The sequence below is a fragment of the Dryobates pubescens genome, chromosome 8 (genome assembly GCF_014839835.1).
Source record: "Dryobates pubescens isolate bDryPub1 chromosome 8, bDryPub1.pri, whole genome shotgun sequence".
Classification (NCBI taxonomy): domain Eukaryota; kingdom Metazoa; phylum Chordata; class Aves; order Piciformes; family Picidae; genus Dryobates; species Dryobates pubescens.
In genome coordinates this window covers 14559045-14584626 of record NC_071619.1, presented here as the reverse complement: position 1 = coordinate 14584626, position 25582 = coordinate 14559045, and the positions used below count along the sequence as shown (strand labels likewise).

Here is a 25582-nt window from a genome sequence, read left to right as displayed (position 1 = left end):
GTTGTCAAAATTAAACTTCACAAAACAGTTAATCTCTGTGGAAATAATGTTTATAAACAGATCAGTAACTGAAGTGCTAATGTCTCCCTCAGATGGCTACTTTGAACACACTGCAACAGTAAAGCTTACTGTGTGTAAACAAACTTAAATAACACATTTAAGATTTATCCTCTAGTCCTTTACAGAACAGATCCAAGTTGCCTTAAGTGTGTCTAGCCTTCTGGTATGTACCACACATTAGGTACCCAAAGTGTAGTGTCACACCCATCAAGCCAGTCCTTCCACTAGGATCCTTCCACTTCAGCTGGTATGGGCAGAAAAATCCTAGTCCTGGTACAGAGATGAGTTATGCTCCCAGGTCTGGAAGTTCAGGAGGATGCCCCAATCTGTCAGTTTAAATGTAGCTTTAGTGTCCAATGTTGTTTCCTCACACTTGTACTGCTCTTTGTACTTGTATGGGTATTTACAGAATGTAAAGGAACATGACAATCAAACAAAGTGCTCTAATAACTACAAAATAAGCAACTGAAATTGACTCCCCCATTTAATTATTTTAACTTGGGAGGAAAAAAAGTGCTATCCAGCACCAGTTACAAGAGAGCCTTGAGAAGTAACACTGGGCACTGCAGAAGACAACAGGACAGTACAAATTACCAGTCACTTGGAAGCCATGCTGATTTCAGCACTTTGGTGGCCAGAGCTGACACACAAGTCCTGTAAGAGAACAGTCTGTCTTCTGCTGTGTCTGACCAGTCTTTTGAGTAATTTACACTTCCTGTTTAATACCAGCAAAACCCAAGGAAATCTTTATTGACCAATGTCCTACATCAGCCAATAAAGTCAATTACTTCTCCGTTGTAACAACTCATATTTCCTTTCTAAGTGTCCTTTCCCCATGTGAAATGCTGAACAGGAAGGTAGTGTGGGTATGAGAACACATAGAAAAGCTATTTGGATATAGCCTACACTAAATACACAATTTAAGATGGTGGGGTTTTTTTTTGGTTCTGTTCAGCATATTGGCTCAACTCTAATTCAGAAGCCTGTTGTGCAACAGAAATACCCAAAAATAACAAAGGCCAAGACACAGTCTGATGTTTGGTGGTTGCTGAACGGATTTACCCTGCCGTAAGACAGTGCTTTATTAGGCTTAAAGAGAAAAAAAGAAATAGGAGCAGCAGCTTATCTCAGTTCTCCACTACTGTGCAATAATGATGGAACCAATACAACAAGGAAACCTGTCAGGTGAGGCTGGGTGACATCTGGAGACCACAGCTTTATGCTCCTTCTTGCTCAGGATAATTCAAAATTTTTCGGTGAGCTTGGCGCAAATATTGCTGCTGTTTGAAGTAAACCTTAAAAGCTCCTTTTATAGCAACAAAAGCAATTCCACCCTGGAAAAGAAAAAAAAAAGAAAAGATAATTTGAAAACATGCAAAATTCTGTTCAAAGAAGCTTTTCCAATTATAGAGCATTTGCTTTTAAGTTTAGCTAATTAGGGCAATTCCAAACGAGTACCTCAAAGTTTTCTGTCACAATGCACTACTACAGAAGCTGATGTTACTCAAAAGGATTGCACACTGTAGCTGTAAAACCTTTTGAAAGCTTTTATTTGTTTAAGTCTAACAAATATTATTTAAAAACATATCAAAGTAGATCCTATTTAAAGAACAGAGAAATGCAGGTATGTATCTGCTGTCCTCCCTTCTCTCAATATATACTCTACATGGCACAGGGAATCATACTAATTATCATTACATAATCACTTGGGCTTTCTTGTAAAACCCTTTCTTCCAGAAAGTTGCAATATGTTTATCTCAAGTCTTTGAAAGACAAGGAGACACTGGGGAAAGTGTAGACTGTAAATAGTTACAACATCACAATTTCTTCTGCTCTATGAACATGCTAGAACTGGAAACAGGCTGAAACAACAGTCAGATGACCAGGGACACTGTTGTACAAAACTCAAGAATACTTCCCCTTGATAGGCTGCAAGCCAGAGAGGTCATTCACAAAGAAAGAGATTGTCTCCTCTTTGTCCTCTGCCCCTCATTCACCTTCTATGGAGAGTTTACTTTTTACTCTCTTAATATTAATAAGTAACAGAGATTCTTTCAAAAAATGAGCAAACAGAAGCTAATGTGACAAGGTTGATGTTATAAGGTCCTGTCAGCCCTTGCAGAAATTGCTCTTAGAAGATGCTGTTTCTCATCTTTATTGTGACCCTTAATTACTGCTAAGGTCTGCTTAGTACAGTACCAGATAGAAGTGTTGGCATTGTCGTCAATTAAGATTAGTTTCATTTGTAAGGACAAAATCTCTCTTGAACGTGATGCTAGGCAACTGCCAAGATAGCCAACCTTAAAAAAAGAACCCTTCCCTTAATCAAATCCCATCTTTAAGTTCTAGATCAATTTATGTTCCTTGTAACTTTTCCTCCCTCCATCCACACCACTTCATATTCCCATATTCCAGTTGTTAGTGAATCTTACCAAGATTGTCCTTTGTAAATTTGAGTTCACACTGCTGAACATCAGCTTGCCAACTATCGTGGCAATAGTAGGGAAAACTAGAGCTCCACACAGAATACGTGTAGCAGAGACATGGTCTGCCAAAGGGTTGGCCTCTGCTGGAATACGAGGAACAGGACACCCAATGCCTGAAGGGAGGAGTTGGAGAAAAGGTTACATAACCCATACCACTACTTCAAATAGAACTCAAAGTACATTAGTGCCCACCCCCAGCTCCTTTACAAAACTAGAGCCCAATTACTTTAAGAATCATCCCTCCTCTCATGGAATATTCTTTTTCCATTAAATAATTATTCATCTTTACTGTCAAACAAGACCCATGATTTTCAGTAGCTCGTTTTGTTACTAAGGCTTTAATTGAAACCATGCTCCTGCTCCTCTTGCCCTATCTTTCTCACAAGGTACTATATAAACATTATCGAACTGAACATCAAAGAGAGGAAAGGTGTTAATCACCTTTACTTGAGAATGGTGTAAACTCCTCCCCTACCCCAGTCTCCTAAAGCTAACTATTTGAGTTTGATATTTGCTTTTAAATGAAATCACATTACCTGGAAATATGCTGTTCAAAATCTGTAGTTTATTAGAGTATTTGCGCCACAGTCTGAGCACATAGTCCTCCCAACGAATCATCTTGCCCAGTATTAGCATGACTGGGATAGTGGGAAGTCCAATCAAAAGAAACAAAGGATCGGCTCTCTCCATGACATCAAGACCTTCTTTGTGACCCACAACCTGGTAAATAGGAATATAGTTAACAAACAAAGAATATAACTTTTTTTAAACTCCAGTTTGTTTGGGGCTGCCCACACATTTTGAGTTAAAGACAGAACAGTTTCACCTAACATACTCTGCTTTCCCTTTGCATCCTTGATTGCTTATCAAGTGTAATGCAGGCCAGCTACCAGCCCTAGTTTGCAAGTCTTTAGTCTTGCAGAGAACTGCAACAACTCTTTACTATCTTGAGAAAAGTTCCATGAGCTTCTGTGTAAACATCAAAACCATCCCATTTTTTTCTTCTAGAAGTTACGTTATATACCACAGCCTCAAAAAGGCATAATCAATAATCTTCTCACCAAAAGTCTATTAAAAAAAAATAATTAAAACACCCCAATCACATTTGTCTTCCAGTTTCTTCACTGTTTTCCACCTAAACTGTGATGTCTGATGCTATCCCTTTTTCCCTTATAGTCCTTGTCCATCAAAAAAAGCCTCAGTACTCTGTCTCTTCTGCTTCAGATTACTGTCTCTCTGTTTTCAGTAACCCCATATGATCTGTTACTTTTCTACCACTCGGAGTAACAATGTCAACCAAGTATTGAATATTTTCCTCCATCTGCAGCCTAACCTTTAAAAATAGCTTTTGTGCATCTCTCTGGCCCTTCAATTAAAGGAGTGTGAAATGCAGCAGTTTCCATTCACTCCCAGTTTATTCTCCTCCATTACAAGCCAAAAAACCCCCAACAATTCTTAACCATTTTGCCGTCCATATGATCAAGAAACACTGAATCACAGGAAAAAAGCCAATTCTTCATACCTGAGTATGAAGAAGGAAGCTCTTTCTTCATTTTTGACCAGCTGACTAAACTAATTTCAAAAACAGAACAACTACAAAAAGGAGCTAAACAAGTCATGTAAGTCCCTATGGAAAAAGGCTCAGTGTAGCAGTGAGCAAGGAGGTAAAGACTACACTTCACAACGTCTAGTTGTAGTATTACAGATAGTTGCACTGTTCCTGTAAGGGCCACAACACAAACAAAAGTATCAGACAAGGGAATTCTTAAGTGTACCACTCTGGAATATAGAGATTCATCCACTGGAATGGAGGAGATACTGAAAACCATTACAATCACACATGTAGCTGCTTGACCCTGCCCACACTGGTACCTGGGAGCCTGCATGAACTCATTTGGGCTCCATCAGAACCAACTGTCATACCTTCCTGTTATGGGTTTATGCACAAAGAGACCCAAACCAGGACACAGCCTTGAGATGGAGTGACTTGGACAACTGCAGGGCAGTACCACTCAGCTAAAGCAGAAGTAGTAGCATATGACTGACTTGGATAAGGATATTAAAAATTAGAACTGTGTAGAGGAATACTTATAAGGATGTGGATTTGCTAATTTTGCCTACAACTGACTTAGCATTCTGATGTTTAGAGGCAAAACACAGGTCATGGGCTTGATCTAAGAATCAACAACTCAAATGGTAATGCACAATCTATGAAAAAACTCTTGTCCTGTAGATGAACTAGAACAGCCATGAACAAATCTTTCCCTAGTTTATAGCCTACCACCTGTCAACATTACATTTAAGCAGCAAGTTCACAAGAACAGAAGTAGGAAAAGTAAGGGTTTTTTTCCCTTTTCAACTAACCATAAAGTAATTTAAAGAACATACTATTAATATGCAAATGTTCTGCATCTGTTGTTTATGAACAAACTGCACCATTCAGAGCATATGTTTTCCTTTATACAATAAGTGGCAGGATTGAAAAAGTCATGTCTCAACCCTTTGAATGTCACCAGCAAAAGTTTTCTACAGGCAAACAGAAGAGGTTAGTCTCAGGTCTCTTCTAAAGAATCAGCTATCTGTTATTAGCAGCTGGGTGGTAATGGCACTTTTTCTGTAATATAAATGGGTTTACCAGCCTGCCATACAAGGGGCAGACAGCCAGAACAGCAGTGAATTTTCCATAGCTGCACACTGAACCAGGCATGCTTGGCTTTATGCAGTATGATCAATCAAAAGCAACACACGCATCTTGAATTCACTTGTTAACTATACGGAAAGTGATAAAGCATGTCTTAAAGCAAGGCAAGAGGAGTCAATTGACTTCTGTTTAGAAGACTTGCTTTCAAAGCTGGTAAGAAGAGGGAATACATGTGTACCTGCATCACCGTCACAGCTCCATATGTAACAGCTGTCCAGTATATAGAGCCCACCATTATTCCAGCTGCGGCAAATGGACAAGCCTTTGAGATCAGGCGATCTGCAAGATCCAAAACGTAAACAACTGGACCTATGACAGAGGAAAAGTAAGGTTTCAAGATATATACATATCTATAAGCATAGTGCAGAAAGCTTTCTGCATCTATCACTGATAAGGAAGAATGAACATAGCAAAACACAAGTCTAATATCCCACACACTGTTTAAATGGGAACATACAATTAAAAAGTGACGAAGCTGAACTTTCAACTTATTTCTACCTACCATTTAATTCAACACATCTTTTGAGTGATTAATATACTAGTGAAAGCATTGACTAATTTACTCACTAAACCTGACAATCAGAATTATTCTGTTACATAAAAAAAAAAAAAATTGGCTAAGGGTCTGTGTTAGATACTTATTTTCAAAAGGAAGGCAGACCCACTAGTTGTACTGTACTTTGTATGCTTATCTTGAGCAAAACCTGAGAATTTTGTCAAACTATCCTGTAGCACAGGATAAACAAGTAGCACAGTCTATAGGAAAGGTTCCCTCAGCTGGAAGTGACTGCATTCAACATCTTCAGAGAACCACCTCCCAAATGGTGGAGGGAAAAACCTCCTATTCAGGTTATTTTGTACCTTTGACAGCAAGGCATGACTACAGAGTTCCACTATTGTGTCTATGGACAACTGCATTTTCTGGACTGACCCATAGCAAGATGTTACCCTGACCAGCTTGGGTAAGGTAAACACAAGGGTATGCTCACATCTTTTCTTTCAAAGGCTGCAAGAGCACCAACAAGGCCTACAGGCATTCTTCAAGTAACTAGTCCTCTATGTCTCATCACAGATTACCCAGTCCAGCCTCCAATTATTGTACTGCTTCCTAATATCCTTGTTTGTTTGGGTTTTTGTTTGGTGGGGTCAGGCTAGGGAAGGAGGGATGTCTTGATCAATGGTGCTAAATGACTTACTGAATTCCTAATGCACTAGATATACAGGACTTCCCCTAGTTGAATTAGCAGGCTAGCAAGCATGCTCCTGGTTTTGTACACCACTCCCAAGCTGTATGCTATTTTCCCTCTGATGCCAAATTAACTGAAACTTGTTCTGATCTTGCCAGAATCGAGCCAATTAGGTGCCAAGGATGTTTTCCTTTGTTACCTTCCTAAAGGGAAAGGCACTAATAGATTGTTGCATTCTCCAAATATATAAAAATCACTTGCAGTTCAATTATTAGCTTGAATACTTCTAGTACATAACAATTCCATACTTTAATGTTTTTGGGTGGTGATAAATTAGCCTCCTGTTACCAAGATTGGTTCTGAAGTACCATATTTACACCAAATTATTTAGAAGCTGTGCATTTTAAATGGACAATCAAAACTTGAAAATCACATCAAAAAGTCTGCCAAGTCTTTATTTCCATTAGCCACACTAAAAATGGTGACTCCTATTTCATGACTTAGTTGATTGTTCTCTTTCAAGAACACAGCTGTAGTGTGAATCCTTTTAAAACAACCAGTTCCACTTGGTTCAACTCAGCCAAAAAACAAGTAACAGGAACATGTAATAGAACTCTTTCATTGATGTGTTTGCTAAGCACTGGTATTCTTCTAAAGCACTCCTGAAAACATCTGTTTTGTGGTGCTGTGTTGGGATTTTGTTTGTATTTTTCCCTCTCTTTCTTCCTTTTTTGTTTGTTTGCTTGTTTTGTTAAAGAGGGTAAGATTCTTATACCCTGTTTGTATAGGGTTAGTATCCAGAGACCCTGTAGAAGGATTGCCTTTTTTCCATACACAGGTGTGTGTCAGAATACCACACTGAAGAGTGGCAATGTAAACACCTCTAGCATATTAACTGTGTTGGTAGAAGTCACTCTAAATATTGCCAAGTTATGTATCAAATTAGTATGCAGTCCTAACCAACTTGGGCAGAATACTGCTTAAGGCAGTCTCTAACTTTGCTGGACCTTCAACTTCTTAACTTACTACTTATGTGTTTCTAATCGGTTACCTTTGTGTGCATCTCCTAGTACAACAGACATTGTTTTAATAGTAAGCTCTATTTTTACAGGCAGGAAGAATCTTCCTGTGTGGCATGTAAGACAGTAAACACTTCACCAGTACCCTGCTTCAAGAAACACAGCAACTGATGTAAATTAGTGCTTCAGCAGCTAACAAACTGTAATTACAGAGTTAATTTATTACTGAGCTGGGCATCCTGTTATTGATTAGGTACCAAAATTAAAAGGTTTCTGAAGAAGGAACACCGTTCTCTAAATACAAAATGGAACAAGCAGTTCAACTGTAATTAGCAGTTATGTTTAATTTTCCAGGACAGACTTAAAGTGCCAGGATGTCTGTCTATGTGCTGAAAGTAGTAACAAGGCCACAACTGCAGGTACTAAATGCATAGTAATTTACACATCTTGACTGTTTCCCACAGTCACTGGAAAAGTTGTTTAGTGGAACCAGTTTGAAAACTTATGTTTGTTTGAAGAAGGTGAAGACAAAAGAGCCAACCCCCCTATCTGGAGATATCTTCCCCTATTGATATATTTAGTTCTATCACCTCTAAAGGGTGACAGAAAGAACCAAAGCTTGCCCTACTCATCCTGACAAGGTGGCATGACAAGGTAGGTCTAACACTAACAATAGTAACAAATTGCACCTACTGATAATTAAAATAAGCAAGCTACAGAATGAGGTATAGAATCTTGAGGGAAAAAAAACCTAGAAAAACACATTTGTTGCAGTATTTTAATTTTTTTTTTTTTACCATTATCCCTTTTTAGGAAGGAACAGACTGTTTCTTTTAAGATGCTATCTTAAGGAAGAAGCAAGACATTAAATATTGCTGACATAGAAATTAAAAAGGAAATACAAAATGCAACAGCATTTTTCATTTTGTAAAAGCTACCATGCTTTAATCACAGAATGGTAGAGGCTGGAAGGAGCCTCTTGAGAGCTGCTTCTGTCAAATTCTGTTTTCTCTTTGTTAAATTGAAACAATTTTCTAAAAGACACTTTGGTTACTTGCAAAGTGGCAGTAATATTTTCCTATTGAATAAAGTTCCCAGAAGAGAGGAAAGCAGCTAGTAAGAAAATAGTTTCTACCAATCTCTAAAACTGATATGCACTATCAAATCTGAAATAGAATTCTAATTTTGCACACTGAATTGGTAAATACATAAAAATACACCCACTGGTATTTATAAAGAGACTTGTTGGTGTCTCCTCAAGTTGATATTACTTCAAAGCTATAATCATAACTCAAAGTTGGGCTAGGGAATGCCCATTCACCTGAATTTGCTTTTAGAAAGAAAGCTTCCAGCAGTGCATTACAGATGTCTCAATGTAATTAAGTTTCTGAATTCTGACACCTCAACAAAACTTCTGTAGTCACTACTTCCCTACTCGAGCCGCTTTAGTTTCTTGAATGGTATGGCTATGACTAGTAATGTCTTCAAAAGATTCCTGCTGTAGCAGAGATGGGGCTGCAGGCAAGCCAGCATGAAAATATCTCACTCTCCTAGCTCTGCTTGGTGTGACCATAACCGACTACAGCTGACTTGTGATACAACAGTTCCGGGGCATTATATAGATACAAAATGGCAAGGCTGTCTCACTTCAAGGCACTTCAGGCTCATGATTGAAGTTTGACGGACCCAAATTAATTTCTTTGCTGTACTACCAATGCTTTATGCACTGTTATGCAATTCTAATTTTTTTTTTTTTATTGCCTTTTCATCTTCAAAACTGGGAGAGTCATTGTATTACGAGGGCAAATACATCAAAAGATTCTTGCATGCCTGCATGCAAGAGCTGAACAATCTTATGCAAGAATTTTAGGCCAGCTTCATACGCTGGAATGTCAGCAGTCAGCCTTCAGATAACGTACGCCACAAATTGCAAGAACAAATGAAAATGCCTAGTGTTGTTTACGTGCACATATCATCTCCAAGCTATAGTTGCTTCCCCTTTTTCCCACTGCAAAATAAAGTGAAAATGTAACTCAATTTCATCATTCAAAACACAAATAATAATTTTAAACAGCGTCAGGTTTTGGTACATTGTACATGTCCAGATCTAAACCCGTATTTTACCCCCCACAGCCAACGCCAAATGTTATTATTTGAGCCTTCTTTATGATGATTAAGATTCCATCCCTACCCTACAGCAAAGCTGAACTGTGGTTGATATATGAATACCCTGGTAGTAAGTTTCATGCTGGTATGTTTTATTGAATATTAACAATAGACTAGTCTATACTTTCTTTCCCATTTCTCAGTGTTCTATCATGGAAATAAATGTCATCACACACAGAATTCCCTTTACAATTTTGTCAGCACTTACACTAACAGAAAGAGGTCCTGCCCCAGAACTGACACTGCAAGTTATTTTCAGGTGTTGAAGTACAGAAATAAGATACTTGGGGGAAAAAACAACAAACCAACCAAACAAAACCCAAAAACCCCCACCCTTCTTTAAAATCCTCTCGATGCCCTTACTCACACGCTATACCAGCATCTCTTCAACAAGCAGCTCTACTTTTCAACAGAATTTAAGTTTCCATGGCAACATTTCATTTTCTTGCCCTACTTAATACACCCCATAGAATATATAGGCATATAGGACAGAAGAATATAGTTACTCTTTTCTGTCTGAAAAAGGGAATGGACAAGTTTTCAACAGAACTGATGCTGCAAGCACAAGGAAAAAAAAATAGAAACAACTCATTATGTCATGTTTAAAAATTTAAATGATACATATCTTACCTAGCTTTGGAAACACTATTAAATATTCTGCATTGCACTGAGGACAAGCAACTCTAGCAGTACTGTTTCCTCTTTGCTTTTCATCCACCCAGCGCTGCAGACAAGTCTGATGAACCCATTTCGTAGAGCCCCTGCACCTGCAAGGTCTCACCCACTCTGCTGTCCGATCATCCTCATCAGTAGCAAAACAAACCCAGCAGCTTCTGTAATTATAGGAAGGAAAAAAAGAAGGATTTTTTTTGTTTCTATTTTTACATGCTTAAAATAAACTTTCACACGTGAAAGCATGTAGTTTTAGCAAATGTGCACCCAGAGGAGATGATGCTTGCTGTTTAATTCTTAATCACCAGTATTTTGTACCACAGTCTTGTTCTGGTATTAACATACAGTTTTCACATAACATTGCAGACAGCTAATCAAGTGCTTTCATCACATTCTGAATTACTAATTTAACTTTTAGATAATTTATGAATTAAAAAAGCTTTGAGACTGTAGTTTGTTGTCTGAATAATTCAACACACGAATAATCCATCTATTTTTTAATGTATTGTCATGTTCTACAGCAGACATTTTGGTTAAGTTTTTTTAAAAGTAAAAATAAGATCAATACAGTAATCTGTTCCTTGGGAAAGTAACTCCAATCCACTTAAATGACAAATGACACAGATGATACACAAAACAAACTAAATTATATTCAACTCATTCCTTCCCTTTGAATAGGGAAAACACTTAATTCAGATAAATCAATTTTATGCAACACAAATTGTTACAAAATACTTCAAGAATACTACTGTACCTCTAGAAGAAGAGATTTCTGCACTGAAGATTTATCTGGATATATTGAATTCAAGCCTATTAATTCTATAAGAAGAAAACACAAGACTGACAGGCTCTGTGACCTGACCTGAAGAGAGCACACATCCTAATAATCATCAGATCAGATATCTGGGATTTAGGCCAGACCCTTGGACACCTTTCAACTCACAATAGAAAGTAAAATATGAACCTGAGCTAGGAAAATATCACATATGTCAACCTGGCAATTTAGTTTTTACTGTAAAATACCTTGCCAATTCCCCTACTGAAGATACTGAAGTTTAGATAATAAAATACAACACAATAAACATCTCACTACAAATGTGATCTGGTTTGGTATTACTTAAAAATACATACTTTTCACAAGCCATTCCATTTATAGCTCATGACTGAATTGAATATATGATGATGATAGAATACTATTTTGGATGGCACTCTATTTGTAAACTGAAAATGTCTCTTTATGGAAATAACTATGCTTTTTTTTCCATAGGAATCACAGTGCCTATAAAATATTTGCAAGAGATTCCCTTAGAGCATTAAATCTTCTTCTGCTTTATAGCAGTGGAAGTATGCCAGAATTAAGCTGCAAGCATGTAAGAGCAGAACATAGCCTGTAGCAACTTATTAGTGGCATACTTGTGAAAGGCAACACAATCTGAGATGCAGATTCCAGGGAAGACTGCAGGAAAAGGTATTTAATATTGAAAAATAGGTTAAAAAAAAAAAATTCTGTCAAATCCAGCCATCCAGTTTTAAATACAGAACATATTATAGTATGTACATTGGTGCTGTAAAACTAGAGCTGCATACATTTACATTCCAGAAGACTGTTCAGCTGAAAGACTGACATCCTGAATCACAAATGCAATTTCTTCTGTTCTTGCTAACGGGAAGGTAAAAGCAAAGTCTGACTTGGCATATTTCTGTCCTTCACTACATCTGTTGAAATGGTCATTTTTTTCACTCCTGTAACACCATCCCTATCTTCACCTTCATGCTCCAGATTGGCACCCACAGCAGGCCAAAATAAACCATTAACTTCCCTATGCAGGAGAAGGAAAGGCAGCCAAGCCACGAATGAGTAAATCTACATGAAAATGTTGAGATCACAAAGATTTGCAAGTATTACAAAGCATGGCAGACACTGTGATTTGCTGCACTTGCTATCAAGGTGTTCTTTAAGGAACACAAATCTTTGCAATATTTATACATCTTCTATTTGCAGCACCAAGGAACCCCCAAAATCACAGTAAACCAACCCCAACCAATATAAGACTATTGATAATTGTACTTCCTTGGCACTTTTTTTTCCTGCTGCATTGAACATTTGCTCATTCATTCCACATCCTATTTAGGCCTGTAACTGCTCTACATTTGTAATTCAGATTTTTATTTTTGCAACAAAAGGCATCACAACAGAGCTACTTAGACCTATGTGTGCCAGTATGGTCAAATGCTACCACACCACAGAAGCCTATTCAAATAGTGACAGATTTAAGCATGAATATAACCTTGCTATACTGAAATTTTAACTATTGAATTTGTCCATGAATGCTCTAATGATAAAATTCTGTGCAAGATTTCTGGTCTGTTAAAGTCAAGAAAGTTTTCTGTAAGTCAAGAAAAACACACATCTTTTCCTTAATTGCTTCATCAAATTTCTTGCCAGGCAAACTTATCTGAAAACCTGAAAGACTCATGAAAACAACAAAATCCTTTACAGACTTCAACCTTTAACAAGTCATGAATAATGAACAGCAAATTCCTTGAATTCTGTCACCAGCTTTATCTCTTTCCATTGACAGCAGCTGTAGCAGAAAGGGCTAAATAAAACCATTTCAAAACAAGTACTTTGGCTCTTGCCAGATTTTCCATTTTCTTGTACTGAATAAAATATGACCTTGATTCTTACCACTGAATCAGGTTGCTGCTCAGATAACCTGAAATAGAAAAGGTTGACAAGGTGGAACGCAGTATTGTTTCTGATTGAAACTTAAACCCTTTTCCTTGATGACTTTCTACAGAGCCAAATCAATAACACTAATGTATTTTTCCACACTTCCTTGGCTTATAAAAAAAGGCAAACCAAAACATACATAAAACCCAGGTCAATGTAATTATTTCAGCTTTGAATATAAGTTAGCCTTTTATTAGACTTGGCTTCCCTGCAGCTAAAGCTCAGGGAGGCGGTGGAGTCAGCAACACTGGAGGTGTTTAGGAAGAGACTTGATGGGGTGCTTGGTGCCATGGTTTAGTTGATTAGATGGTGTTGGATGAAAGGTTGGACACTATGGATCTCAAAGGTCTCTTCCAGCCTGGTTAATTCTGTTCTATTCTCCAGTCTCAATTCTGACTCTTGAGAATAACATTCCCTCATGTTCAGTGGCACAAACATGAACCTCCTGCAAACCCAGACAACTTCTGACAAAATTCTTGCAAGACTTTTAGCAGGACCTAACTCTCACTGTGGAAATGCAAATTTGAACATACATGAAAGCCATGACCAAAAAAGCAGGTTTTCCTCTCATTTCAGATCCCTCATAAAATAGAATACATTTAAGAAAACTTGTGCATTTTCCCCACATTATAAAACACACAGCTTGCCCTTAAAGCAGCAGGAATTTGCTGGTATCATAGTAAAGCATGCTTGTTCTGCTAAGCAGTGGCTTATTGCAACTAGGTTCACACGAGAAACTTAAGAATTGAAAAGGCTGGTTAGCAATGATAGCACAGAGCCAATGCGGTGGTAGGTGAAAATGTGTTTTGGAAGAAATGACTGAAAGCACTCCAATACCTGGCTATAAAAAGGCATTGTTCCAAAGGATGACCCACAAATTGCTGTTTGGAAGAGGCAATTTTTCACAAGCTTCTGAAAGAAATTTTTTTCTCTAATCTTTACCAACAAACATCTTTGATAAAGAATAGTGGTGAGCCTCTGCTAAGCCTACTAACTGCACTGTAAATACTGTAAGATCATGTTTAAGTGGGAAGGCTAGGATGTTGGAAAAAATAAAGAGAGTTACCTAGTAGCATGCAACATCACTGGGCTGCTTTGGAGCTGGCTAGAATTTTAGTTGGGGAACACAGCAAACTGTTCTCTCAAACAGCAAGAGAAACAAGGTATTGCAAATGCTGCTGCTAAGCACTTCCTTTTCCTGAAACGGAAAGAACCATCAGGAATAAGATTCTTGTGCTAGAGGCTGCTACCTGGTCATAACAGAATGCAAGCTTAGCCTACATATTCCTGATAAAGGCTACAAAGAGGGTAATACCACTTAACCTGAGAAATGCTACTTTATGTCATGTTTCACTGTGGAGATTAACTCCTGGAAGCAAATGAACTCAGCTGCAAAGCCTAAAGCATCATGAAGACTTCAAAGCAGAATGAATACAGCATCTACCCACCACAGGGGTAGAAGTTTGCTAGCGGAGGAAGACTGCAACAGGATTATAGATGGAGCACTACTCTTTCTCTAGTACTTTCCTGGCCATCAGACAGCAGAAAATTCTTTTATCTTCAACCCAAGCTATAACAAACTCAGAAAGTCCTTACATTATCCTAAGGGGAAACACACACACAGCAGAGAACAAAAATACTAGTGCAAAAAAGTAGTTTTAGATGCTCCATCTGACTTCTGTAGACCCTTTTGAAGGCAAAATGGCACGCCACTGGCTTACTCAACTTGAAAACATGCTGTCACCTCAGAACAAAGTCTAAACTCTTCAAAGAAAGGTCCTGAAAGTCATCTGGCCTAATACCCAATTCTGCTCTGCTCAGATGTCAAGGATAGGGTGTAATCATAGAATAGCCCAGGCCAGAAGGGACCTCCAAAGGTCATCTATTCTGACCTCCCTGCAGTCAGCAGGAATATCCTCAACTAGACCAGCTTGCCCAGGGCCTTGTTGAGCCTTACCTTGAATATCTTCAGGGAAGGGGCCTCAACCACCTCCCTGGGCAAACTATTCCAGTGTTCCACCACCCTCATAATAACAAACTTCTTCCTGGTATCCAACATAAATCTGCCCTTCTCTAGTTTGAAGCCATTGCCCCTTGTCCTGTCCCTGCAGGCCTTTGTAAACAGTCTCCTGTAGGCCCCCTTCAGGTACTGGAAAGCTGCTATTAGGTCTCCCCAGAGCCTCCTCTTCTCCAGGATGAACAATTCCAGCTTCCTCAGCCTGTCCTCATAGCAGAGGTGCTCCAATCCCCTGATCATTTTCGTAGCCCTCCTCTGGATCCTCTCTATCAGGTCCATGTCCTCTCTATGTTGAGGGCTCCAGACCTCCAGGGTCGAGACACAATACTCCAGGTGAGGTCTCACCAGAGCAGCATGGTAGAATCATCTCTTTGGATCTGCTAGCAACACATCTTTTGATGCAGCCCAGGATGTGATTGCCTTCTGGGCTGAGTAATCCTGAGTAAAGGAGAAGCTGATGAAATCTAGAACAATAGTAATTAGACTTCACTACGAAAGTAGTGCTTTCATTGGAAAACAGCAGGGAAAGGTTAAAGAGAGTATCAAACTAGTATTAGTGGGAGCATATAGCCATAGAAGTGGCATCCATATATAGGTTCTGACTTTCTCTAACTACAGGATGGCATTGTTTATACTAAAATTTTTTAAAGCTTTTAATAAAAGCCCATGGATGACTAAAACCCAATGAACAGTCCAACATATTAAAACAAAACACAGAACCATTAATTAGAAAATGGACCAGGAAGATCTAGTGGTTACCAGAAGTTCAGCTTCAAATTATTCATGTATTCTCAATTATGGCTCCAATTAAGGAGAGATATTTTACACCTGACTTAACCACACTATAAAAAGAGGGAAATATGAGTAAATGATAGTTCACAGAATTCTGCTGGCAACTTTCTAGCTTGCAGATAAAATTAAACCTTTGGCTCCCAGTCACCACCCATTGTGCTTGAGTCATGCCTTACAAGGCTCTTACGGCCTTTACTTCTACCCAACTTGGAATCAGATATTCCCCCCCCAGATATGCTTTTTGCAGAGGCTTCAAAATTCAGTTCTCATTAAGGCTTTGTTTAATACTACCATACTGTCACTTTTACAAAAGGAAAATTTGAGAAGTTACCAAGTCCTGAGCCTTGCTGTGAGCCTCTAAATAAACAAAGAACTTTGCTGTTGCAAACATTTATTTCTTAAGGGAGGGAAAATGGGGCTTTCCTAAAAAAGTGCAAAAGACAAATCAGGTAAAACTATTACTTAACCAACAGGCACCTTATTCCTAAAACATGACATCTTTTGCTAATTAAACTGTTTTATATTAGCAGCCAGGCATTACCACCCTCACAATTTAAGCTACTAAGTGCCTGCTAGGGGGCAGGAACACTGATTCTTACCATCATGTGCAGAAAGAAAAATAAAAGTAAAACAAACAAGTCTCTCTGTCTCATTTCAACCATTTGAGGCCTTCTGGGAAAAGTATTTTGAACTATACCCTAGATTACAATTATTATGACCTGCTATTACAGTTGTCATTTCCTTTTTGAGAAGGAAACAAACCCCACTTGCATCACTGTTTTCAGTAGTTCAGTCAACACTCTCTTCAGTTAGAGGCAATTTAAACCAAGGCATACAAAATGGTGGGAAAAAAACCAAGAACATGTATCAAGAACAGCACAGGAAATTACTTAGTTGGCACTCAAGTAGAGAAGAGAAAGAAGATTTTGTGAAAATGATCAATGCAAGCAGCAGGAAAATTCATCTGAAGCTTTACAAAGGAGGTGATTTCTTCATGAATAAGAGGTTCTAAGTATGCTATGATACCTTCAGCTACTGCTATAAATGAATTACATACACAAAAGATTCCCCAGTAAGTGTTCCCAGAAAACAACTTCCAAACATTATTGAAGAATTTAAAAACACTAGCACTGTGGCCAACCTTGACATCAAAACAATTTCACTTACAGCATACTGCTTGCTTGAAAATGCTGCCCATGGACCGAGGTTAGGAATCACTTCACAACTGCTTCATTGCTTTGTCATAATTCCGTAATTAGTTGTGCCACTTGATAAGCAACACTGTATCCATTTTTCCCCTCTATTAGCCACAATGTAAGTTAAAGCAAGTGCTTGGTCAACTTCAAGTAATTTAACCTTCATTCATTCAAGTTCAACAAGGGATAAGAAACTTTTCTGTATCTCCTGGAAGATTTACTTTTCCATAGCAGAAGGTTATCATGTACTTATTAGCTTCCATAATTGAACACTAACTATATCTGTGTTTTCAAAGATTGCTATCAAAATGTTTTTAACCTGCTGTTTTAAACCAGAATGTTAACTATAACTCTCAGTTCTCAAGAAGGTGAAAATATGTATTTTCCATTAACTATCCTATTAGCATTAAACAGTATTACTTTGCACTGAGGGAAAGGGGAAGAGAGTTGCATCAGAAAAATACCAATACTAGCATATGTGGTATGTGTATGGAGTTGATGACAGATGTTACAAATATGAGAAGTGATACAGAATAGACCAACTTTGACATGTCTAAAAATGTAACCACACTGACATTAAAGACTGCTGCTGTGACTAGCAAAAGATAAAAGAAATGCAAAGTTATGTTCCCTTCAGAGCACACGCTACATGAGCTCAATCTCTGCAGCAATCTTACATTATCACCCACGTAATGTAACAACGTAAATTAATCTTTTGGCACAAGATCTTTTAAGTTACAGAAGAAAACACATTAGCATAGACTTCAGCTACAGACCAAACTTAGGGCTATTCACTATTTCATTCTAAGGCAAGGTGATTGTGAAATGAGTTCAATTTCCGTATGACATGTGCCTAGAGAGTTTCATGGTTAAACTGACCATACAGGGTAACCAATGTTTCTGTTATGTTCTTCCAAAGAAAACTGAAGAAAAATAGGAAGTGTGGTCCTCAAGCCGCAAAAACTGGCAGGAAGACTCCAAGGCAAGCAAATTGCTTTGAACTTCAGAGTTCATAGTATCATAGTATCAGTCAGGGTTGGAAGGGACCACAAGGATCATCTGGTTCCAATCCCCCTGCCATGGGCAGGGACTCCCCACACTAGATCAGGCTGGCCAGAGCCTCATCCAGCCTGGTCTTAAAACACCTCCAGTGACGGGGCCTCAACCACCTCCATTATTACTGAAGTTATTCTCAGCTTAAGTTCAATTTTTATCAGATATTTTACAGTGTAAGAGAGTAAACCAAAAAGGTCTGCTCCGAACAGTCATCTTACATCTTCCTAATATATGTAATAAGAACTGAACTATTTGACACCTAAAAATTATCCCCAAAACATTAAATGCTGAAAAGACTTGATTCTTTGGCCACCAGTACCTCAAGAACAACAAAACGGGGCCCCACTCAAATGTGTCAGGCACTGAAAATTTGGGAGTGTCTTTACTCTGAATAAATGTTAATAAAACTCCAAGGTGTCAGATCATTACATTAACAAACCCTCCTCACTACTCTGCAGAACAGACTGCATGACTCACTGGTAGAAGTCACAAGCACTCAGCACATGGCCTTCTGTAATTATATCCTTCACAGAAGGCTAACTTGTGTTGGCATATTTTAGTCAAATACAAAATACTCACTTCTAAACAAAAGTATTCAAGATCCCAGAAGGAGGCATTTGTAAAAGGAGAAGCAAATGAGAAATCAGGAAGGTGTATAAAGACAACATCACATCTTTAAAATAGAGGGTGTAATATATTTTTTGCCCTAGAAAAATTATGCAGAAATAACAACTATATTAAAATGGCTTTAAAACAAACAAAAACCATCACTGACCTCTCTTGTCCATAAGAATTCTATTATTCACTATCTTCACACTCTCTTAATACATACATAAGTAAAGGTGCATGACCAAAGGGAGAAACAGGCACAGATATATAAACTGAGAACACTAAATAGTTTACAAGGCTCATCAGCAATCACCTAACAGCATACAGACCCTGACTACACTTATCCAAAGAGTTTGCTTCCTGTGAGAGATGTTTCCAAGCATAAGCATAACAAGATTCCACAGTTGGCTTTAAATCGACCGGTGTTTACTTTTTACAGTTAAACTGTTACATAGCAAGCCAGCTGAATTTTTATCCTAATCAGTGAAGATAATTAAGATTTTAAATTATAAACAAATTAACAGCCAGTTCCAGATTTAATACAGCTTTAGTACCTTTTTTTTTTTTAAGAGCTAGCATTTAAAAGTGGAGATTTTGATTGGAATTTTTCTTACCCTGTATTTGTGTTAGGCAGGACATCAATGGACATCAATGACAAGAATCTCAAGCCTAGGCACTTTCACTGAACAGTAGAAAGCTAACAATGAAAAGCACTCATATCATTAAAACAATAAAAGGTAAAAAAGTATTTGAGAAAAGGAAAAAAAACACATTATCCCAATCCAACTAGACAAGATGTGATCTAAACTTTTAGGTACAGATTTCAGAGAAGATGCTAAAGGAGTCTAAGTGCAGATTTGCAAGACTGTATTAGTGGACTGCATCTCTGCACTGGCACCTCCAGCACAGGATACTCACGTTGTGCAGTGCAAATACTATTACTGTTTCCCTAATTAAATTGGAGGTGCATCTAGATCTGGTATCATAGAATTATTTGGGCTGAAAAAGACCACAGCAGGTCTCTAGTCCTTAAGTCTCAAGGCAGAAGCAACACCATGAATTCAGACCAGACTGCCAGAGCTTTCTCCAGATGGGTCTTAAAAAGCCCATAGATGGAGATCCACAGCTGCCATGAGCAACATGTTCCAATGCTTGACTGCATTGCTATCCATCCCCACACACTGAAATCTTCTCTGTTCAAATTTATGGTTGTTGTATCTCATGATGCTGACAGGAACGTCTGAAAATGAACCAGACTGTCTTCTGAACAACCTCAGTAGGTATTAGAAAGTTATTAGGCCTCTCCAGGCCATCTCTCCTTCACACTAAGCAGGCCGAGTTCCTAGCTGCTCCTAGTGTGTCATGTGCTCCGGTCTCTTGACCATCTTGTGCAACCCTAAGAATAGTTTCACTTAGAAAACATCAGCCGGGAGCAGTTTTCTTTGAACAACCACTTCAGATTGGGTCATCTCAATCTTTGGCACTGAGGATGGATTTGCTACTTGTAAATCACAAGTGCCAGTGAAAAAGAGCAAGTCATGCACTCTTTTGATAAAGATAGGTACTACATTCCTCACCCAACCAGTTTGTTCTGAGAGAAGAAAAATTAGATGCATGAGAAAGCTCTTAGCACCTTCACACAAGGAATCTCCTATCCACCCTGTAGTATGGTAAGACAACAGGCAGGTTAAGATGTCAGCAGCACCAAGCATACCAGTGCTGAACAGCTGGTATATTCATTGCCATTTTAAGTATTACTTAAAAAGATGTTCCAAAATGAATTCCTGAACTTTTTAATTGGTTCTTTGTGTAAATTATACATGTAAGATACAGATTAATTTTTACATTTTTATGAGCATTGTGTGGCAGATACCAGTAAACAATAGGGTTGTGCATAGCTTTCTTAGATTAAGCAGATACAACATTTGAAAATATTACCTGAATGCTTTGATAATATGTGGAATTCCAAGATTTTTAGCACCAAAAATATTCAATTGTTTCTCGAAATTTCCCCACACTTAAGTAGGTAGAATAATTGCCTACTGTCTGGAGGCAGACGTTAACAGTTAAGCAGCAATTAAAACACATATGCATGTTCCTAAGCATATAAAAGCAGATGTCAAAGATGGAAATATAATGCACATGAGATGAGAATCAAAAGGTTAAGGTAGTTTATAAATAACGCGCTGACGCTTCTATTACAGATGGGTAAAAGACATTCTATAGGTCTGCTGTAAGTCTTCACTAATCATCTTTACTGATAAGACACAGGAAGAACTGAATCTACGCAGAACCTTTGGCATAAAGAGAACTGAAATAGGAAGAGATACACCTGGGTTGAAAAAGTCAAACTATTAGAAAGTTATTTCTGTTTCAAACTTTCATCCTTCAAACCCACTCTAAGATACACATAATTTTGTCTTTTTCCTTCCTCTATCACCATCAACTTCCAATTAGTTGAGGTGAAGACAGGAAAGAAAACTTTGTTTCCTTTCTGGTAGAGTTTAATCCACCCAGCATAGCCCAGTCTTTATTCGTACACTCTCTTCTCTCCAAGCATGTAAAAACCAGTCCAGAGGAACAACTAAATGTCCTCTTTCCAATAAAAAAATAATTTAATGGCACTGTGTAAAAAGAAAACAATTCCTTCAGGTAAGGCAACGAAGACAGGCATGCTTAATCAGGGCAAGTAAAACAGACAGACTGAATAGCCACAGACAGAGCAAACCATTTAAGAAAGTAAAAATACTACACAAATGCTGGTTTATGTTATTACCCTGCGTATCTTATCCAGTTGAACATGACTCCTACAAAGATGTACTCAGATGTCAACTTCAGTGAGATTATTCACAGTGCACATCATCCAGTACAAGTTTAAGGAGTTCAAAATGAAAGTCAACAATGCACTAATTACATTGTCTAGGTTGTTGCACTAAAGTATTACATGTAAACCTGGCTTTGGTTACTAAAGTAGCAACAGTTAATTGTGAAAACAAACCTGCATCAGTGTGCACACCTCCAAAGAGAAAGATTCATGCCAACAAATACCACACATGCTAACTGGAATGAAAGATGCAACTGAAAAATGTTTACAATGCCATATATAATAATAATAAAAATACATAGAGTGCATCAAGCAACCTCTGCCTGTTAAAATTTAACAAGTGTATTAGAACTAACTTTCAAGTAAGGTTTGCCCAGTGCACTCAATAGCTGTAAGTTCCAAGGTAATCTAATTTCATGTATATAAAAAATGAAAAAAGATTTTACACTGATTAACAGCCTATTAAAAAAAACCCTGCTAAATAATTTCACTTTTAAATAGAAATACCTATCATTCTGTAATTTATGGACTAAACCAACATCCATAAAGGGATTAAAAATAACTAAACCTCACCATTTCAACAGACCACTAACCACTACCTTCAAGTACACCCATTAGTCCAGGAATATGGTCCTTTACCACAGACTGCAAAGATCTCTGCATGCAGAACATTTTTTAAGACTATTATCTAGGGCTGTTATTTAAACATGAGCTAGAAGAAAATAAAATGACTTTACAAGAGCAATGGAAATCAGAATTTTGAGGCTAGAAAAGCTCATGGTAATCATCTGGATTAGTTTCCTACATGATACATCTGAGAGAAGTCCTGAAGGTACTGTCACTTCACAGTCATGTTTACTTCTCATGCTTCTTTTTGCTGCAGCCAATCCTTCAGGCCAGTGTAAAAATCCTTAGCGAGAAACTTCAAGTAACAAGCTCCTTACACATTAACAGCTATTTACCCTCTTTGTTAAAAAACACATGGTTTGCTTCCAGACTGAAATTATATATGGAAATTTAAGGACAAACCACAAAATACACAGAAGGCCAAATCCCAAATGGCAATGCTGAGATGCTACCAAAATATTCCTTACACTGGAGAATTCCAAACTGCTTTATTAAGAAAAATAAACCTGTACGTCATGCAGATGTACAATCTAAGAGTCTAGAGAAGCAGCCAGCTGTTTTCACTCACAAATAAAGAGCTTGCTGTAAGAGCTCCAACCCCTGTACACAAAGCAGTGCACACATTCAAGTCTGCAGCACCTCCATACTAGCAATAGAAAAGTACATCACTACTCTCAGTGTGACCATGTAGGTATAGGAAAACCCTAAAGAAAACCCTTTTTTTGGTGTGTGTCCTTAACCATTAGAATAAAATGGAAGTCTTATTCACTGAAAAGCTCTTTTCTGCATCCTTCACTAAGAGGATCTAAATCTGATTTAAGAGTATGTCCTTTGTGTTGTTACAATGCATATAATAGCATGGGAACTTCACTAACTTCAGCTCCTTCTTATGAGGGGAAAACTCTGGATGTTGTCTTCCTAGACTTTTACTAAAGCCTTTGACACAGATTCCTACAGCATCCTCCTGAAAAAACAGGCTTCTTATGGCTTGGATGGATGGATGTTTCACTGAGTTAAAAACTGTCTGGGTGGGCCCAAAGAGTGGAGTTGAGTGGATGAATGGGAGTTAAATCTAATTGGATGCAAGTCACAAGTAGTGTACCCGAAGGCTCTCTTTAACACCTTTATTAACGATCTGGAGGAGACAATTGAGCACACCTTCAGCAAATTTGCAGACTTCACCAAGTTGTATGGGAACATTGATCTGCTTAAGGGTAGGGAGGCTTTACAGAGGGATCCAGACAGGGCTGGGACTTCATGGTTACAATGGAACAGCCACAGACAATAGGGCATCCACTCAGAACATCATAGTTTTCTAGAACTCAGAAAAATATTCCTGAAAATGTGATGTTTGGGGCTTTTTTTGCTTTCAGAGGAGGTGATTCTGCAGCAATTTTCCTGAGCTTTTCCTTTTCTTCCCCCCACTCCTACACAATAGTTCTATCATCCTCCTCTCAGTTCTTTTTGTCTTCCTTACCTCTTCCCTTTTATTCCCTACATTCACAGGAAATCTATCAAATCCAATTATTTTCCTCATAGCATTTCTTCCTGTCACTTCTTTGAAATGCATTTTTGGTTCCTGGCTGCCAGCCTCCTTGTACAGACACTGTTCTCAATTATAATCTGAATCATCCCATTGCCATCTCCCACTTCTTCAGTTTTTCTACAACACTAACAACTTTCCCTCCCTCCTCAACTCACTTTTATGCTCTTTCTACATCAAGCTGAAAGCTCTCATCTTCACCTCTCAAGCTACACAAGTTCTGCCTCAGCCTCATGTCATTTTTATCTCCACCACTTGCCTGTGACAGCCTGTATTTCACTAACTCCTTTTTCTTCAAGGGTGATCTAGAAAGGATAAAAACACCAGGGTGCTTTGAGTTTGGGGTGTTGTTGTTGTTTTCTTCTTTTTCCTTACGATTAAAGCTTGACAGGTTAACCAACAGAAGCTTGATTCCTTTTTGGGTCCCCACCTTCAGCAATAACAGGCTATGAATGTGTTTTTGTTGTTTATGGGGTGGGTCTCAAGGATTTCCTGGATGACTCAAAATTATACTTAATGAATCTTAAGCACTCATCGGAATTGGATGAAAGTGCTATATATTCAAATAAAAGCATAAAGAGAAAATAAGTACAATAAAAACAACTTAAGAGTCAGTGTCTTACCTACGTTGACTCAAAGCACGTTTTCATTTTTACTTTTTAGCACACTAAAAAACAGTTGTAGGCTTTCTTCAAAAATCGTAAAACCACTAACAAACTACACAAAACCAGTTAAGCATTGGGCCTCTTTTGTGGCCTTGTTTTATAAGAAAATTAATGTTTTCAATAACTATTGTATCTCCTAGATCCACAGAAACCGGACCTCCACCACCTTTCAGCCCACACACACCTCCTGACCAAACGCTGCATAACGATCCTGCGCGCACCTGATACTACGCTGGGGGCTGCGGTACCTTGCGCCGATTTACCACCGAGTTTGCAAGACTTCGCACCGACCACCAAAGCTTCCAAAAGCCAGTAAGCCCCGCGCCATCGGCCCAGGGCCTGCCCCTCCGTCACCGCGCATCGGTCACCCTTCACCAGCGGCTGCGGGGACCCTGCACTGAAACGACCCAGCCCAATTCCCCTCGCGGCTCGCCAGCGAGAAAAGACACCACAGGCAGCGGGGACTCGCACGCCCACCCTTGGGGATCTTCCCTGCTGTGACCCAGCGCCGGGCTCTCGCCGTACCTGTCCATGGTTTGCGGCACAGCCAAGCCCGTCTGCTCGGCCATGGCTCCCTGGAGGAGAAGTGGGCCTAGCCGACGGCCCGGAGCCTGACAAAGAAGGCCCCGGGGCAACGAAGGCGCGCGTCACGCGTGCGACGGTGACAGAAGCGAGAAGACAGGCAGCGAAGACGTCCTCCTGCAAGGCAGCTAAGGCGGTCCCTCCTTCAACAGGCGGGGACGAAGCGGAGGACCGGTCGCTGAGACGGAACGGAGCCGCACACACAAGCTGCGCAGCCTAAGCCGCCGCGCTGCCGGGGTGAAACGCGACGGTGGCGACACTACTGTGAGGTCACTGCCGAGCGCAGCCGCAAACGCACATAACCAGTACGCACTAGCTGAAGTGCGCCACGACACGGGCATGACCCCGCGGCATGCTGGGAACTGTAGTTCAGACGCCACTGGGAGTTTAAAGGTCTCGCCGGGCGCGCCCCGCCCCCTCCCCGCGGCACTGCTCTCTACTCTTTCCTATGTCTTTCCTCGCCGCTATCCTGTAGTCGCTGCCCAGCACCGCGCGCGGGGCAGGTAGGGCAGCGCGGTGGCAACGGGGTAGCTGTGCTGGCGTACGGGGATAAGTGGGGAAAGGGTCAGCGCTCAGCCCGGTCCCGCACCCTCCGTAGAGGCTACTTCTCCTTCCGCTGCCCTCCGCTGCCGCCCAGTATTCCCTG

The 25582-nt window shown here is 39.2% G+C and overlaps 1 protein-coding gene across 2 annotated transcripts; it reads right to left on the bottom strand.

Annotated features, from left to right (window-relative positions):
* Positions 1–1037: 1037 nt before the first annotated feature.
* On the bottom strand, positions 1038–25215 carry MARCHF5 (membrane associated ring-CH-type finger 5). Of its 2 annotated transcripts, none has more exons than XM_054163656.1 (6): positions 24880–25215; positions 10250–10452; positions 5426–5526; positions 3083–3266; positions 2493–2659; positions 1038–1394 (listed from the first exon to the last, which is right to left on the bottom strand). In XM_054163656.1, the coding sequence occupies exons 1-6, from the start codon at positions 24921–24923 to the stop codon at positions 1278–1280; spliced, it is 816 nt and encodes a 271-aa protein (XP_054019631.1). In that variant the 5' UTR covers positions 24924–25215; the 3' UTR covers positions 1038–1277. The 2 variants fall into 2 exon arrangements, with proteins under 2 accessions (XP_054019631.1, XP_009896049.1); XM_009897747.2 differs by having other exon boundaries at positions 5426–5556; positions 24880–25214.
* Positions 25216–25582: the final 367 nt, after the last annotated feature.